The sequence below is a fragment of the Ruditapes philippinarum genome, unplaced genomic scaffold, assembly GCF_026571515.1.
Source record: "Ruditapes philippinarum isolate M1 unplaced genomic scaffold, ASM2657151v2 ctg1717_1_1_1_1, whole genome shotgun sequence".
Classification (NCBI taxonomy): domain Eukaryota; kingdom Metazoa; phylum Mollusca; class Bivalvia; order Venerida; family Veneridae; genus Ruditapes; species Ruditapes philippinarum.
This window is the reverse complement of record NW_026854300.1, coordinates 250628-269531: the sequence shown is the minus strand read 5'-3', so window position 1 is coordinate 269531 and position 18904 is coordinate 250628. Positions and strand designations below refer to the sequence as shown.

Here is an 18904-nt window from a genome sequence, read left to right as displayed (position 1 = left end):
GTTTGATTTTGTATTGACATGTTTTTTGAATGTGTTGAAGTATATTTGCTTCGTATAGTGGGTCCTGGGAGGTTGGTACCTTGGGGGTAGGGCTTGGTCCCACGCCGATAACCTGTGGATTTCTAGTGAAAGCTTTTGAATTAAAGGAATCTAATTCTTGATAGATTTTTCTTTCTTTAGTACAATGTTTGTATACTATATAGCCTCATAACCGCCGTAAACAGTTACCCTCGAGCTAGATAGGACTGTAACGACAGCCAGTGTAAGGTTCTTGCAACATACAATTCTTTTCATATGATTCCAATGTTAAAAAAATTCTGCCCTCAGAAGAACTTTTTACAAGCCAGTTTTCATTTTATCTGCGCACGCCATGCAGTAAACGCGTTTGAATCGTTAATAAGCACTGATAAATAAAAAAAATAATGGATCAGATTTCAATTATCTCTGGTGATTACTTGCATATTGTCTCCCAAATCATATTAATGTGACGAACGCAAAGATTTAGTATCAGACTTGAAATAATGCGTAGTGAATCATTTATTCTATTTATTTAAAGGCTGCACAAGAAAACATTACGTCAATTATAAATGATATATATTAATTTAACCTGTTATACGTAAATGTTATACCAAGGTACCAAAGACGTTTTTATGGGAACTGTACGTGAAAAAATATACACCAACCCCCGTCCAAAAAAAAATATAAAAAAAAAGACAAAAAAAAACAAAAAGCCAAAAGAAAACAAAAATGACAACAAAGTGCCCCTGAAAAAACCCGTTGTTTTCATGTGCACATGTTTAAAATGAATGCATTTGCATATATATATATTTCTTTGAACTAAGTACCAAAATAAAGGAACTCACAAAATGGGCGTTAGATATAGTTTATGAAAACTTACATCTCCAAATACAATTATTTACGCGGCTTTACAGTAGATCATTTATGGTTAAATAAACAGATTAATTAGTCCATTAATGCATAATTGATTAAAAACAACAAGTTACAAAATAAACAACAATCGGACACGTCTTGTGGTACACCACTAACACGGATGCAAATGACATGTCGCGTCGTTACAAACGAATGTCTTTTTTTTAACACTAGTACCTTTTTTATCGTGTATAGAATAAGCTTATTACGTGTAAAGCAACTGACTAAAAAAAAAAACAATCCATCAACATAAAGAAGTTGGTTCGCTGTTACGCTAGAGATAATTTAAAAAGCCAAATACTTTGAAAAAGAAAACTTTATAGACAATTTTGACGTAACAATTACTCATGCTACACTTTAAGATACCAACATCCTTTTGTGCAAGTTTCATTAAAATTATAATGAACCATTTCTGTGTAGAGCACGATATCGTTAACAAAATAAATTGAATATTAATTATAATATGTTTATTAAGATTAGCATTGTCTTGTTTGGGATCGCGATACCTTGTGTTCTTGGAGTTGGTTATGGCAAACATAGTAAGTGCATTTTTCTCTCTTACCTGTTATGATAAACATATTTTATATTCTTAAAAATAATTTTCACATAATAATGTGGCGCCAATTCACAGAGAGGTTAACGCGCAGGACTATTAATTTCAGGATTTCTAGTCGTGTGCATTCAAACCCGGTTATGGACAAACCGTTGTTTCCTTGAGCAAAAAACTTTGAATTTACACTCATTGCTCAGTACTGGCTGGTTCCAGGAATCTGCAAGAGTGTGTATAATTTTACTGCTTCATACACAACCGAACTCAAACAAATTTTCTATGTTCATACATGATGAAATGTTTTCTTTAAAGCCCATTTAATGCTAAAAATGCTTATATTTTATTCGTCAAAGCTTTTTATTTTTTCTGTCCTGTTTTTTTATATATGTGAGAAGCATCTTAAAAAGTCTTAATACGAGTAGGTTGAAAAAGGTACATTTTTACAGCATTGTGAAAAACATGTTTTACATTTTTACAGCATTTTTATTCATTTCTGAGGCTTAATATCCTTTTATACATTGAATATTTAATTTCTGATGGGACACCGCTTTTGTGAAGTGACTGGGGTTCTAGTCCGTTTGCTCAATTCTTTTACGTTATTTTGTTTAACACAAACGTCTTCACGTACATCACGTGGAAAAAATACTATTATTACACTAATGTTATATCATTTTTATTATTTTTTTTTGTTTGTATAATAACCCATAGATGAAAACTAGGATCTAAATGTATTATAAAAGCCTTTTATATAGATTATAAATTATAATATTTTGTAGGGAACCAGCCACATCAATGCGATGACATTGCAATTATTGGTGCCGGTGTAACCGGAAGTTATGCTGCATGGCGACTACGTCAGAAAAATCTAAAAATAACTATGTACGAGTACTCGAACCGAATCGGTGGACGCTGTTTTACCGTCCATCTTCCAGATATACCGGATGTAAATATAGAAATGGGTGCAATGAGGTTCATACCGACATGTGAGTGAAAGTAGTGTAGCTATACGTGTTTATAAAACTATATAAACGTCACGATTATCCCATGAAAAGCGACGTTACACACTTGTATGGCTTGTACCAGTGTCATTTTTATTTACAGAGCATCCGACATAATTGTCGGAATTGTTTAAATATTTTGTCTAAAGTAATACGATTTAAAAGGTTTTAAAAGCCAATTCTAAATTATTCAAAATGAATACATGTTGAATTAATGCATTAGGGACAATATACACAAACTCCTCCAGAAAAAAAATCTAATAGACTAAGTTCAACTCATTCAACAGCAGCAGCAACAACAACAGCAGCAGCAGCAGCAGCAGCAGCAGCAGCAGCAAAAAACAACCAAATACAAACAGGGAAACAGGGGAAACAAGACAAGCAGCAACAAAGAGAACATTAACAGCGGGCACAACATAAACAACAACAAAATCAAACAGACACACTCACAATACAAAAACAACTAAACATAAAACAAACAACAACAGGACAAAAAAAAACAACAAAAAACAACAAACAGAAAAAACAAAAACAAACTGTAGTTAAAGAATTGAAACCGCTTTTGTATACCATTTACTTTTTTGTCAAGAAATCTGCACATCCCGCAATACAAAGCTCGCGTTCAAAAAGTTTATATACATGTATATGCAAATGCTGAGACAGAGCCTTTTTTAATTAGGCGGAACGAGAATGAAAATGATTAAGTATGATGAACAGTGTACATAAAATATACGTTTACGAAGAATTAACAAACCAACCTTTGTGATTGATGTAACATTTTTATTTTTCAAAATAAAAACAACAAACACTCAACACATAAATTATATCTGAATAATGAGTAAAATGTAGGTTTCATTTGTAAATATATCGCTAAGAATTATTCACTTTTGCAATTGACCCATGTAATTGACATATAGTTCTTATGGAAGGGAATCTCACGTTTTCTATGAAAGCAAGTAAAGTTTGCATTCCTTTGCTAAATAATTAGTATGAAAAAAAAAACCACTAGAAAACTAGAAAAAACATACTTATCAAGTCGAAATAACATGTATTTTCAACTAATAAAAGTTTGAATTAGCAAAATGTTTTGTAAGAACATATTATTTAAACAGATGCAATGATTTTTACTCTGGCATGTCATGTACAGATGTACATCTGACATTGCCCTTACCCCGAGTATCTTTTATTTTATTTAATTTCAGCACATCCATTAGCAAACAAGACAATTCATGATTTAGGTTTAGAAGTTATAGATTTTGAATTGGGTACCGGACCAAGCCCGGACTCTATGTACTATTTAAGAGGGAAACATATGAGCTACAGAAACCTGCCGAGGCAAGCTCCCTACAACCTACCGCCGGAAAATCGCCTTGACCTTAAAACACTGAACTGGTATGTAATGATTTACTTATCAAAATTATGATGAAAGATCCATAAGCCATCACAGTATATCAAAACATTTTTCGGTTTATTTTTACTTTCTTAAGCTATATATATAATATATATATAACAAAAGGAATCAAAATCGTGCACCAAAGCCATATCAGGGTGGCGTTTGTCTTTCTTCATATGGCGTCAGGCCTCAGGATTATAAAACCTTTTTTCCGAGTTTCATGTCAAATCTCCGTGTACATTCTGTTACAATTTCCGACCAATCCGATACCTGAGATCTGAGTTTGAGCTTGGAGAATTTCTTTGTAACCTTTGATACCGTACTGGTTAATTCCAATGAGACCAAATAACTAGATAAATCGGTTTTCATTTAACTACCTTTATTTCTAAACATTCCAATCCGACATGCGTGATCTGAAAATTAATGAACAGCTTAAAGCGGATTGGTTTACAATGGGCACATTTTCCGTAAGTTTTTTCAAAAATTGATATAAACAATACAAAATTAAAGTATCACTCTGATATCCTTATAAAATATTGTTTAAAAATGTTGATAAAGTTCTTAGTGATAAAGTATGAACACTTATAACGATAAATAATAATTTTGTTCATTAACGTTTTAGTATTTGCCTTATTAATATACGTATTATGGGATACACGTATCTCCAACATCATTCATATATATACTTAAGGACAATGAAAACGCACGGTCGGGATAATTGCATGTAAACAAGGAAAATATATTTCTTTTAAATCATTTTTCACAGTTTCATAAAACCGAATGCATTCCGGTCATTTATATACCAAAGTTATGAAAAATGATTGCATTTTAATGAAGTTATTGCATAATTAAGACAGTACCCGAAAATTCAAAAGTAACACTTTTGGCTAATTGTGATAAGATCACAACAGAAAACAGATTGAACCAATTAATGGTTACTTTATGAAATGAAATTATTTATTTTTTTGAAACTGTTAATTATAAACTTGTATTTTTACACCTTTCTAGAAATGTAAGACAAAAATGATCAATTTAAATCTTTATGAAAATGAATATTAAACAATGCCAATGGTCAGTTTTAGAAATCGTTAAAGCTTACATGGAAATTGCATATACACACGTTTCCTCTATAAAAGGTGCTAAATTACAAACACTACTGAAGACTTGCTATCAATTTTTTATGTAATGGTTCTACAAAGAAATAACCGCTGGGTAGATTTAGCGAAGATTAAGTCTGGTCTCTCTTATAAACAAAGGGCCAACCGTTTTGGTGTCCATCGGTCTATAATTTCTCTTTGAATGGCGTCAGATTCCACAGGCGACTATCCGCGCCTTAAGGTCAATGAGGCGAGGATGTACATCTGTAAGAGACGCTGATGGAGGACATTGTCGTTTCTAAAGATCCCGACGGTGACATTACGAATAGACATTTATGAGTGACTTTGTTTTGGATTTTCATTTTGGTTTTTGCCTCTGTTAAAATTGCATTACTCTGATGAAAAATTGTGATTTTGGGATTTTCACCTTCGGTTCTTAGATTTACTGGTGTACATTTGATTTTAAACATTTTGAATTATATTCAGTTGTTAAGTTTGCGATTTGTTATAAAGTTATGATATATATTTAATGGAGTCGTTAGTGTTATATTTTCATGTAATAAAATGCATATAGTGCGGGCGTGCGTTTTCATTGTCCTTAAGTATATGAATATTTCTTGAGAGCAATAAAACTTCTTGTATCGAAATGGCCCATAGAAGCTGACTAGTGGTCATGCATTGCTGTAAAATTCTTCACATTTGGAGCTTAGAAATGTTGAATGTGAGTTTAAATGATGCATATATTTTTTCAGGAATGTTTTCAAAAATTTCACTGTTGTTACTCAAAACGGGACCATCCTCAAATCTTTGGACGGAGTAGATTTGTCTGATCAAAGGTTAGATAAACAGATTTATCTTCATTATTAACCGCCTTTTCCGTATGCAAATTACCTTTTCTTATTTTCAAATGAAATATTCAATTTATATATTACCCTGTTTGGGATCAATGAAATTACACGATTTTTATCCCTGTTCTGTATATTGAAAGATAAAGCATACTATGATGCACCACGGGAAAATGCGCCACTGAACATAGTTGGTCGCCATTTTTGTTCCAATACGAAAAGATACAAAATGTGCTTGGTAAAAAGAAAAAAATCGTGATTGAAACTGCAATAAGGCAATTTTGGAAAAGTAATCCGGGTGAATCATTCATATCAAATTTAATAGATTTCAATATCGAAATACAAAAAGAGCTACAAAAGTATAGAGCCTGGTCAAACCACACGGATGTGCAGGTAGGCCTGGCTCTATACTGGTTACACAAGATAGCCACTATCGTTTCCAGCGGGTACAGTGATTTACATGTAAAACTGTAAGATACATTTGCTGAATATAAATAACCTAATCCGCTTGCAAAAGTAATGACAGACGATCATAGAAAATTAAATCTTGTTGTTCGTCGAAGAATATGTACAAATGGTGTTGACAGGAGACTAATACATTATTAGAGAGTGGTTTTCCAGGACATGGTCCGGGATATTGCAGCATTAGACAGTCTGCCAACCTCAGACCCGGGTCAGCAATCTTCTGTACCTAATGCAGTCAAAACTGTCAAGTCAGGATTTCAGTCTATACCTTTAACACTTGTTGGGCAGTTTTTACAAGCCAGCGAGAAGTAAGTTTCATTTCTTACAACTAATGATATGATGATCTAGCGAGAAAAATACCAAATGATAACTGTTTAGTAATTGATACTGCAAGTAAAAATGCGCATATCTTGTTTATGTAAATTTTGTTATTTTTCAAAACCTGAAAACTGCTTTCTTTGGAAATGCCAATAGTAACTGTGTTCATATATCTATAGAAATATATCTAGAACAAAAATAACACAATTAAACCAATTAGAAATGGAAAAATGTTTACTTGTACTTTAAATTGTATGTTTCAGACATAGTTTTAACTATAACCGTCATCTTAGATCAATTTTGAAGCGAAGTGATGGAAAATATACACTAAATTTCAAGCCAACAAAAACAATAAACGGAATAACCACCGATGATCAAGTAAGCAGTATCTAAATAGGGTTTTAAGTCATACGTACATTGTAAAGAAAAACATTGTCGCAAATATAATAGTGGATGAACTTCTCGTGTACTTGATTAAAACCGCCGATCTACCTGAAGCTGGCTAGATAGCTTCTTTTGTATGTTTAAAAGAATTATAGCCCCTTGCGTATTGATTTGGTTCAAAGTTTGAAGCAACAGCGGCGAGAGAAAAGCGATAAGGACTCGAAGAACGACGCAACCACCTAGCATCCGAGGCCGCGTAAGCTTTGAATGAATATATTATTCACTTGAAGGTAGATCAGGTAGATATGTCGCTAGAATATTGAAAAAGTAAACGGTTTTTTACTTAACCCGTATCATAAACTTTTAAATTTCTGTCAGCTAAATTTCTTTTATTATTAATTTTTTCGTCTTTTAAAATACACGACACGTTGTTTCATTTTGTTATCATGGAATGCATGAAAACTATTATATGGTGGCCGTGTTTGAAGACATACATCTATCCTTAAGGAAACATATTTCATATCTAGAATATGCATATTATATCTATTTTAGAGAAGTGACGTCATCAAACGGTGTGCAGACAGGGTGATACTAGCTATACCTAGAATTGCCATAGAGAACCTTGACTGGGACGGACTTAAAGATACACAAGTCCAAGAATATCTGAAGCATTCAATAAAGGTTGTTTTCAGTCGTTTAATACTAATAGATTTATCTGAAGAGAGTAATTTATTTAACTACAAATTTAACGTATCTAGACTTGCTTAATTTTGATTTGACAAAAAAGTTGACTTCTTACACATTTTATTTCAAAATAAAATATTGTGTTTAAAATCAATACAAAACAAAACTATAAATTTCCATTTCAGCCTATATGTATTTAATTTTGTTTCTTAACTTAACGATATTTTTCATGTAATGTCTTACATGACCTTAAATGAACTGATGTATTTGATTTATTAACATTTCATGGATAACGATAAAAATTCTACTTTAGGAGATCAAAGCAGCTAAAATATATTTTGGTTATGATACCGCTTGGTGGCAACACCTACCGAGAGCAACAAAATACGCTGTTTCAATGACGCCATTGCGGCAATCTTACGATTTTGGCGTGTCAAAAACTACCTCTAAAGGGGTTTTAAATATTGCATACACAGATGAAGGTAACATATATTAAGGTTATGAAACTATACTTTATGGAATATATTTGGACGAATACAAAGCTTCAGAAAACATAATGACCGTTCCAATAGGCCAGTCTAATTAATAATTATGTACACATTTTATACCGTGTTGTTAAGAATAATTTTAAATAACATATTTATTCAATATCAAAATTATAACCTTGAAGTAAGCTCTATTCTAGCAAGACATATTTATCATAACAGTGCCTAACAGTTATTTATACTTTGCATGATAAAAAAAGAAGAGTTTATTATATTTCATCTTGATTAAAACAGCAGGCATAGACAAATTTTCATTAATAAATAGTATAACACTTGTTATCTCTCTTCCTCTATCTACACGCACATTAATTACATTGCAGCTTACATATCAGGACGCGAAATTGTTCAGTGCTAAATTATATTTTTTGCATTTCGGGATCATTGATTTCAGTACTTTAGTGTTGACAATTGAATACCGGTGTTAAGAGGAGTGGGAGGGGGTGAAATGTGTTGCATTTTTTTACATTATCTCTCATGAACAGACTCAATCACTCCGTGCCTGCAATTCTCATTTATATTGTTTTTATTGCTTCACTTGGTGGTTCACATTCTTCTTTAGATTTTCATATTGTGATTACTGGTAAAAACGTGTTTTGTAGATACAAGAGTATGGCGTGAAGCTATGAAGGCAGGGAATGTTGTCCTTGGTGTCAATGATGATTCGATTGCAGCAACTAATCTAAGCGTGTACATGGCTAGAAAATATTATGCAGAAGTGTTTGATGTACCAATATTTTCAGTACCACAACCAAAGTCTGCAGTAAGAAGTTAAATATTGGTTTATGTAATGTTACTTTCATATGCTTAAATAATGATTTACAACTTACTGTATATACACGTGAGGAATTGTTAACAATGCGTCAACAAGTTCAAAACTTTTCAAATTCATGAAGTTTTTGAATGCATAAGTAATATTAATCGTTTCCCTACATTATGAGTGTTTGTATGATAAAGTACAGATTATGATTCAACTCTTTCATATATATAAATCTTCAATGCATTTTCAGTATAGGAAACTAAACTATGCTTATAAAATATATTCAGCCTTATTGTAACTGACAGGGTCATCGATTGGTTATTTTCAGTGTTGCCAGACCATGAACATTGAAGTAATAGTAGTAAAATGGAGAGCAATATTCGCAATTGTGAACTGTACATTCTAAAATATTATATGAACAACGCTATCATTTGTTTCATTTTTTTAGAATATCAATAATTATCCTTTGAGCTTAACAGTCTTTATGCAATTGATCTTTAATAATACCATATAACATTTGAAATTGTCCTTTACCAGGTTATGAAAGTCTGGGACCAGTACCCTTTCGGTGCCTCATGGTATTCATGGCGTCCCGGCTATAAATGGAATGAGGTAGAAACGCGCATGATGAAACCGTCTGCTACCGATGACGTGTATATTACGTCAAATGTTTTCTCAAGTAGCGGACGCACTGGCTGGATAGAAGGAGGCATGGAAATAGTGGAAAAAGTCATCAAGTTCTTTTAAACACAAAAAACAACATAAAAAACAAAAACAAAATAAAACGAAATAATCTACAAGTTTGTGAATTTTCAGTTTGATTTATTTGTCACGTTTATGGTTGAAATAAAAATGGTTGTTTAGTTACTCGTAAATATTGATCTTCCTTTTGTTATCTACGCAATTTTAGATAAACTTTTTCATTACAAAAATTAACACCTTGTTAAATTATACATTAAACGGATCTGACAGACAAAAACACATGGCAGAATTCAAGTTTTAAGTAACCGGACAATTGCTTATAAGAAATGGCAGTAAATAAATATATTAGAAACAGCAGATGATAAAAGGGTTTCGCTTCACTGTATTGACAAGAACGACAAGAACAACTTTTCACGAGAGAAAATAAACATGCTTTTACTTGTCAAATTTGGAAACAATAGATTTGTTTTCTTTGTTGTAACTTTTTGGTGGGATTTTAAGACGCACCAACACAGTAGAGGTCATATACATGTATGGCGACTTTCTAGCTTTATTGATGGAACATCATCAGTCTTACAGAATGCAGCAATGGGAACTGCAAATTAGGATTACCTTGACTCTGTCATAAACTCAAATAAAGTCGTTTCCAACACAGTATACAAGAACAATATAATCAAGTAAATTTTATCTGGGGTGACACAATATAGATTCAAAACCACACCATCTAACGTTGCAACAAAATCAGTTCACTTTAAAAAGAAAACAAATACACCATAGAAAGCAAAATAAAATTGCATCATCACAATTCAATATCTGCAGACAGACAGAAAGAAAAATAAATAAATAAGATAACAAAAGCATTTCTTTCTTATAATATGTCTATTCAATTAGTAACATTGAGGTAATTTCATTAACAAGTATTTTTGGGATGTTTCTTAGCTTTTGAGTCCCTGCAATACTTCGCTATGTTACCTGCAGCCATCACTATAGCACCAATTAGTATTGCACCTGCTCCAAAATAGAATGCTCCATCATAACTGCCATATCTGTCAATTAACTGGCCTGTAATTAAAAAGTCACTTCCAGTAACTTTATAGTCTTTTTTTTTCATCCAATGACAACATTTATGATATAATGTATGTCGATTTATCCTAAAATGATTTTAAAAACTAAGACTTCAGCTTGTTTCTTCTTTTAAAGATTTCACACCCTAACCAAGTATTGTTGCAAAATAATACAAGTACATCATATCAACTCCAGGCAATTTTAAATACTCAATTTATTGCCTTACAAAGTTGGCTATTTTTAAAGCTCACCTGAGATAGTTGGACCTAAGAACACAGCAATACATTGTACTGACATAGTTACCGCTAAAGAACTTGCTAATTTATCAACACCAAGTATGTCCATCATTACCACAGATCCCTGCAAATTAATCACAAACTACGTTCAAACATTTACCAAAATGTGTCGTCAGGGATAAAAATGTTTCTGAACTCTTTTGTTTTGCTTAACACGTCAACTTTTCCTCCTCTCGTAGATATTTATGTTTGATAGAAATATAGTTTTCATGACGTCTGAAGACTTTGTTGAAGGTGAACGCAAATAGAATTAAGTGTTTAAGGAACGTGAAAAAATATGTTAAAAATAAAGTCATGATTTTAGTTATTACATGGTAAACCTCTGATGTGTAGTTGTGTTTTTTAATAAAAAATGTCATTAAGTAAAGCAGATCTTTTGAATATCTTTTTATAAATTTTTCTAAATACTTAAGCAATCAATAAAGTCGTGATAAATAACTTAATATATATATTTAAATACCTCAATTCCGTGAAAACATAATTTGAGTATACATGAATATCGATAAAATACTTATGCATTCAAATAAATGGTAACTTTAAATATGATTAAAATACCTGGGCATTCTTTATTCCAACTACAGCACCTTCAAACGCACATAGAATCAGGAATTCGCTATATGACGTCATTAAAGGGAACAATACGACCGCAACGGCTTGTAAAAATGTAACAAAGTTGTATATAACAGGTCGAATAGAACGGAATAATTTCAAGTCGAGCACAAAACCTGATATCACACGGAATACAGTGTCACACCCAGCAGACATCGACAAAAGAGTAGCAGCTCTGATATCTGGAAAATTTCATTATCACAAAATAGTTTCGTTTGTACTAAGCCTCAATGTGCATTTGTAATTTCATTTTAAAAAAGCATATATTTGATTAAACGTTGCTAAAATGCTACAAGCATTTTCGATGAATGAAAACTTTCTGTTAATTTACATTAGTTATGACTATAATTCCCCATAAGTCTAAAGGTCACTATTTGAAAATATAAAATTATATACAGAATATGTATACACATCATACACCGATTTTATAGGTAAACATTTGTTTTTGATATTCTATAATATGAAAAAAAACTTTTACGCTTACATATTGTGCAATTTCTAACGAGAAAATGTGCTTTCTTTTTAATTTAGAAAGATTACAAAAAATAAAATATATATAAAATAAGTAAACAGGCGCTGCTAAGTATTTTAAATATAAATTTAAAAAATCATCTGTATTTCATAAGTTAGTAGTTACATAAATCTTAATTTACTTGCTTTTACGGATATCTACGGAAAAAAGAAAGCATCCTACCTGAAACACCTTTCGATTTAGCTAAAGCAGGTAAAAATAAAGTGCTAGTCGGAAGAGTAAAACAAAATGTTGCAAAGACAAAGCACTGAAAGCGCGTGTTTTTAAGAACAGACCAAGATATCAGTTTTGCTTTCTTCTTGCTATCTTTCTTTGTACTGTCTTTCTTTTGTTTCCGTTTAAAACAACAGAAAGCATTACTTTTATTGAAAGTCTTTGCCGAGTTTTCTACACTAGCATCATAATCTCCTCCGCTCGTTTCTGCTAAAAGTTCCCCTCTTAAATTACTTTCATTATCACAATCATTTTGAATCTTGCTTCTTCCATTTTGTTCTATAATAATTTCAACATTGCCTTTCCCGTTAAGTTGCTTATGCTCATCGTTTACGTTTTTAATTACTTTTTCCGAGCAACATTGTTGTTCCGCAGAATTTTGACATTGCTCCGAACTGTTGTGTGTTTTTGACTGAGATATTGATAATGCGATATCATTTGACTTTAAATTATTTATAGAAACTGTCGAAGAACACGTGACGGCTCCTGATTCTATTTGTTCAAAACTTTTAAGTACCAATGATTGACTTTCGGAAGAATTCTTTGTTCGTGTGACGTTTCTGAAAATAAGAAAATTGTAAACATACAAAGTACAGAGTAAAACAAAACATCATATTTTTTGTAGAAAAAATGTAACTGTATAATGAATTTCTAAATGAAGCACAACAAATTCAAAGTATTATGTTGAAGAAGAATAGCTACTTAAAGTCAGTTCTATATCATATTCTATGTCGTCACATGAAAACACAACCTGTTTTGCATTGTTAACCTTCTATGTACTTCTATTGGACGAAATAAAGCAGACGACACAAGAATATTCAGAGCAAAAGCACTCAATATCAGAAATGTACCCTGAAATGTAAAGATAACATTTTGCAAAACTTTTTTTTTCAGGATAAAATATCCCTGGATAATATGGAAACGACACGTAATGGCGATGTCAACAAGTTTGAACGTAAATCTTGATTTTGTCAAAATTACTGTTATTTTTTATTTAACGCAGGCAAAGTAAATGCCAATATAATTGCGCGTCCAGCAGTGTAAAAGAATATTGCCATTAGGTCACTAGATTGTTGGAAACATATGCAGCGAAACATAAGCGTTGATGCCCTCGCAATAGTAAGACATGGAATGAATAACGAACTAACTTGTTTTAAGAAAAAAATCTTTAGTTTAAAGCATTTAAAGTCAAATTTTTGTTAATAAATCAATCAAAATACCGAAGTTGTAAGGAACCTAATTTAAACGTAACAAAACAAAAACGTTGCTATAGGGCTACAATGTGCCGAATATGTTTCCGTCAATTAAAATTATTTTGTGTAATTAAGTCATGATAAAATATCATCAATATGTCTAATGAATGTATTTTATGATATGCTAAACTTAGACAATGATATTAACTTTAAGAGAATATATAGAGAAGGAAATAAGCGTATATAAATCAAAGAATTAGAAGTAAAAGAATCAATTCATTTGAATTCAGTACACACACCTGATAACCGTAGTATTGAAAAAGTAGTTCCACTATAGGTGTGATTACAAATCCACCTATGCTGAAACCTGCTGATGCTACACCAAATGCTAAACTTCTTCTCTTGTTAAAATAATACCCTAGCTGAATTGGCACCGGTGTAAGTGTCAATGCCCGACCTAAACCTACAGTTAAATTTGTAAAATAAAATACACAGAACGTCTGAGAAGTTTCTAGAAATGTTTACATATCGCGCTCAAAAACGACTGACATTTTTGTAATTAGAACGTTAACATTGTTTTCTCTAATGCTTTATTCATTATAAGGAATCACGGTTGCAATTTTTCTCCAGTGGTAACAATTAATCTTTGTCAAGTCTTAATATTTGATATCAAAGGATTGTCTTTCATAAATATCAATGACTTTAAAAGAACGTTTCCTATAGTGACATTCTAATATAATTAAAAGTCTTAAATGGTAAGGGAATATACTTGCCTGCCACAACACCGTAACTGAAGTATAAGAATTGCAAGTTAGGTCCAAACCCTGTAAGAATAACTCCTATGAACAAGACCAGCGTCCCTATTGATGTTAATACCCGGCAACGAAATCTTCCACTCAAAATACTCACAGCTGGGCCTGAAACAAACCGAACAGAAATAGATCCCCGCGTAACACTCCCTTTTTCAGTATAACATTCAATTAATAATAAATCGTTGTTTTATAAAATAGTCTATTGCCACATTACCTTTCGAAATTGCGCAAAAGCAGTCTTTCAACATAGATTTTGTGTCATTGCTATCATGATACCAACATATACGATTTCTAAGATACAGGTCTTATGCAAACACGTTTAGAGTTAAATATATTATGTCCCAGCGGTCTGGAATTATTACATTGGTTGCCTGAACAGACTGATATATAATAATAATAATAATAATAATAATAATAATAATAATAATAAACACTTTATTTCATGAAGGTAACATATTAAGAAAAATACATATCTTATTTACAGTATGGCCTTCAATTAAACAAGATAAAGAAATTCACAAATATGTACACATATCAAAAACATAACAACAACCATTCGAATTGACAGACACATGCATACATCAGATTCATTTAAAATATATAAAAATATAATTTATATTAAAATATATCAAAATATAATTTATCAAAATATATGTATACCTATCGCTTTATTTCTTTACTAGCTATTTTTTCTCCGAATTCTTTACAATTTTATAGTTTGGATTTGAATATGATTTAGGGCCTACATACCTGCAGCCAGTCTAAGAAATCCAGTTAACGAGGTCACAAGAGCAGTTGACGTTGCGGTACCATGAAATCTTTCCTTAAACTGGATATAGAATAATCCATGAGATCTTCCTAATCCACCTTCAACGTGAAAACAATTGCAAGTTAAAAGGTGTACTATAAGAGTAAAAACTCTCAAAATTTTAAGGATAACAGAACCTTATTTTAGGTATTTTATCTTTTATATCTAAAGTCCATACATACATTTAAACAACAAACTCTGATTATTATTTGCACCCAAAACAAAGAACTATGATCATTATTTACACCCAAATCAAAGAAACATCATTTATCAACCACTTATACGAAATATCTTTTCACGAATACGTCTTTTATACGAAACAATACTAGACACCTGGCGAGCCCAAGCTCTAAACAACTTATGACCAAACAAAACAATAAAGTCACCACAAAATGAAGAACAGAAAAATGAATATTTTTACACTCTAAGGTACATTATAAAAAACAAACATTCATCCAACAATATCAACTTCACAGAATCTAATCAGCATCAGAAAACGATTTTTAAAACTAAAGCACCCAATATTTACATATATCCTCAAAACAAAGCATCAACTAATATAATATTTACCAGACCAAATCACTCAAGACATTCAAAGAAATATTTATTACCAAACAGATATAACACAACAAGCAAAACAACTTATTACAACCCATAAACCCTGACCACAATTATATTCAACCAACTTCAACAAATCAACAAAACTCCCTTCAAAACAACAAATTCTCTTCTCAACAAAAAATAAATAAAAAAAGTAAACGCTACACTCTATCAATGTGTCTCCACTAAACTGATGTAAAGTCTCTCTCAAAACTCGTATATTTACTGTTTTAACGATTTTGACATTTACATTTACACTCCATCTAAAACAATGCATCACTGTAAGGAAATATTAACTCGTTGTAAAAAATAGATATCTACATTTAAACTGCATAATTATTCTGACAGACATTTGTCATAAACACATGAATAAACGTGTCTGCATTTCTTAGTTGTTTTATTCATGTCTTATAAAAAAGATGGCGTAATGACCGAGTATTCGGAATTGTAATCTAAGGATTGCAAGCCCAGTCAGGGAAGCAGCTGATTTACTTGGAAAGATACTTTACACTTATAGTTAAGTACTGGTTAGTTCTAAGAACGGTTTCTACAGCGTTTCAATAAGCTTCCAACACAATCGAATTAAAATATATAAGTTTCAACTATAAATGGTTCGTGAAAATGTAACTAATATCATTTAACTCACCTATTACCGTACGTAGAAGTAAAGCACCTAAAACTATAAACCATCCCCATCCGCCATCCGGTGCTTGGTTTTCATCAACAGTAATTGTCCGATCACATTCGTCTTCATTTTCTTTGTCTATCGCCTCAGTTTCACTATCATTTAATTCTCTATCAGTGTCTTGTCTACATGGATATGACTTTCCTTGTTCTGTTATTCCATCATCCTTACGTGCACCATCCTTAGCTAGAAAATCACGCCTTTCGTCGTTTGGAATTTCCTTTTCGTCTTCATCTTCATTAAAATCACATATGTTATTTGTATTGACTTCTTCAGATTGATTTTCTGAGGAAGACATGCTTACCGGTGCCATCTTTATACATTTAATCACTTATTCATGATAAAAGTCCAAAGAAATTGAATTACATCACAAAAATAGCGATATGTTCAGTATAATACACGTGATCAACATAGATGGTATTTAATTGTATAAATATAGCAAATCTTAAATAAACTTTCTTATGCTATCTTAGGCGCAGTTGAACAAATACATTATCTGAAAAGATGCGGTCAAGTAGTATAAATAAACGATTATTATCTCTGTGTCGTAGATAAATGGAGGAAAATGTCCTTAAATACATATGTCCTTAAGATATCTTGTATAAAATTTAAAGCGGTTGTATGACCTTTAATAAATCAGAATACTTTATGCATTATATTTAGATCTAGATTGATCTGCTGTGTGGAAAAAAATATACATATATTTTAACTAAATTGTTAGATATCTGCATTATACCCAATCTTTTCTATTAAACCCCAAATTTAATCATTAATTTATGAATATGGTAAAATGTATTGTTCTATTAATCTATTTGAAATTAAGTGAAATACAGAATTTGCCTCCCGCCCTGATCATTGAAAAAAAATATGATCAACGAAGATTTCATGACGTCACGTCACTTTGACGTCATGAAATTTAGCGTACTTTGGCGCAATTTAAAGGTAATTGATCTTAAAAATTCAAATAATCAAATGCTCTCTACAATATACTTCTATAAACTCATGTCGCTTATCAAGAGATAAAAATATGATTTAATTTTAGTTTTCAAAAAATATATGTATATGATGGTATATGATCCTATATTTTCATTTTTTTCACACCTTTGTAAAACGTAACCAAAGAATTTCCAGCGATTGTAACGTGTGAGCTTTTCAATATAAATAAACATTATTGGATCCAATATTATCAATTAAGCCTGGCATTTTCAGTGTCCAAAAAATCAATATCAAACCAATATTGTACTAAGAGTAACACAATTCTGCAAAAAGACAAAAAATAAAAGTGATAGGGAATATAGAGATCATATAAATTGTTGAGTTCAATACTGAATTTATTGTCCTCGTACTATAGAATTCAGTATTGTACTCAATAATGTATAATGACCACAGATTTTAGTCTTTTTAATTTATTCGAAATATTATACCTGAACTACACACATAGTAAATACCATGCCAATGAGAGTTTGTCTTATGCCTACCTACAGAAAATTGTTAACACCATCACATCCATATTTATATCCTAATTTTTGTCACCAAACGATATCCACTGCCTTTAAAAACTAACATAATAAATCTAATTTAAGAATTAGCTTCACGTCAAAGGTATGTGCATATACTTAACGAGTTTATATGCATGTTCTATAGATAAGATACAATAGTTAAAAGCCAATAACGATAATAACGATATCATGTTTATTTCACAAATACGGTATAAACTTTTGTTTACGCATTTTTAAAGAAGAAAAAACGTTCCGTAAAATTTGTAAAATGTCATCAGCTCTAAGTTTATGTTTATGTTTTTTAATAGATCGTATACATTGATTTATTAATGTTATCTGATAACATATAAACTCTATTTGATGTGCTAAAGATTGCGTCTTTTAATTGTAAATTTCGCAGTTTGTGTTATTTGCCGATAAAGAACACCATTTTTTGAGTTTTGTTAATAGCACATATTGATGGCGTCTGCAATGTTTCAATAATCCGAATTTGTAAATAATGGATATTAAGTAACTAAAGTAGTACATGCATCAACTATTTCCAATATGCATCTACAAACAACATGTTACCTTATTATCTCAAGTTTATTGTAACAGCTTTTATACATCCTAGAATAAATTTAATTAGTTCTTGTCAAATCAATACGAGATAGAAATAATGATCTATTCTTAGACCATGTCTATACAACGTGACTTTTTGAACTCTCTAAGGGACAAAAAGCAAACAGAAATATTGGTGACTTTTTGAACTCTCTAAGGGACAAAAAGCAAACAGAAATATTGGTCACGGTAGCCCTGTCGTTAATGTCCATGGCCTTCAGCATATATACTATTGACCTTGACATTATTCCAGATAGATAATTTTTATCCTGCAGAATGTGTCATATTTATCATTATCACATACCCGTGCCGCTTTTGCGACTC

At 31.4% G+C, this 18904-nt stretch overlaps 2 protein-coding genes across 2 annotated transcripts; one reads left to right on the top strand and one right to left on the bottom strand.

The window, feature by feature from the left end:
* The first annotated feature begins 1214 nt into the window (after positions 1 to 1214).
* Positions 1215 to 9726, top strand: LOC132739731 (aplysianin-A-like). Its single transcript, XM_060727519.1, has 10 exons — positions 1215 to 1469; positions 2257 to 2463; positions 3681 to 3870; positions 5721 to 5823; positions 6420 to 6586; positions 6860 to 6974; positions 7533 to 7661; positions 7978 to 8146; positions 8809 to 8969; positions 9504 to 9726. The coding sequence occupies exons 1-10, from the start codon at positions 1394 to 1396 to the stop codon at positions 9711 to 9713; spliced, it is 1527 nt and encodes a 508-aa protein (XP_060583502.1). The 5' UTR covers positions 1215 to 1393; the 3' UTR covers positions 9714 to 9726.
* A 119-nt stretch (positions 9727 to 9845) lies between these two features.
* Positions 9846 to 17298, bottom strand: LOC132739740 (monocarboxylate transporter 7-like). Its single transcript, XM_060727529.1, has 9 exons — positions 16443 to 17298; positions 15139 to 15255; positions 14350 to 14493; positions 13876 to 14039; positions 13135 to 13235; positions 12333 to 12943; positions 11585 to 11820; positions 10985 to 11093; positions 9846 to 10730 (listed from the first exon to the last, which is right to left on the bottom strand). Exons 1-9 carry the CDS (start codon positions 16792 to 16794, stop codon positions 10579 to 10581), a joined length of 1986 nt encoding a protein of 661 aa, XP_060583512.1. The 5' UTR covers positions 16795 to 17298; the 3' UTR covers positions 9846 to 10578.
* Positions 17299 to 18904: the final 1606 nt, after the last annotated feature.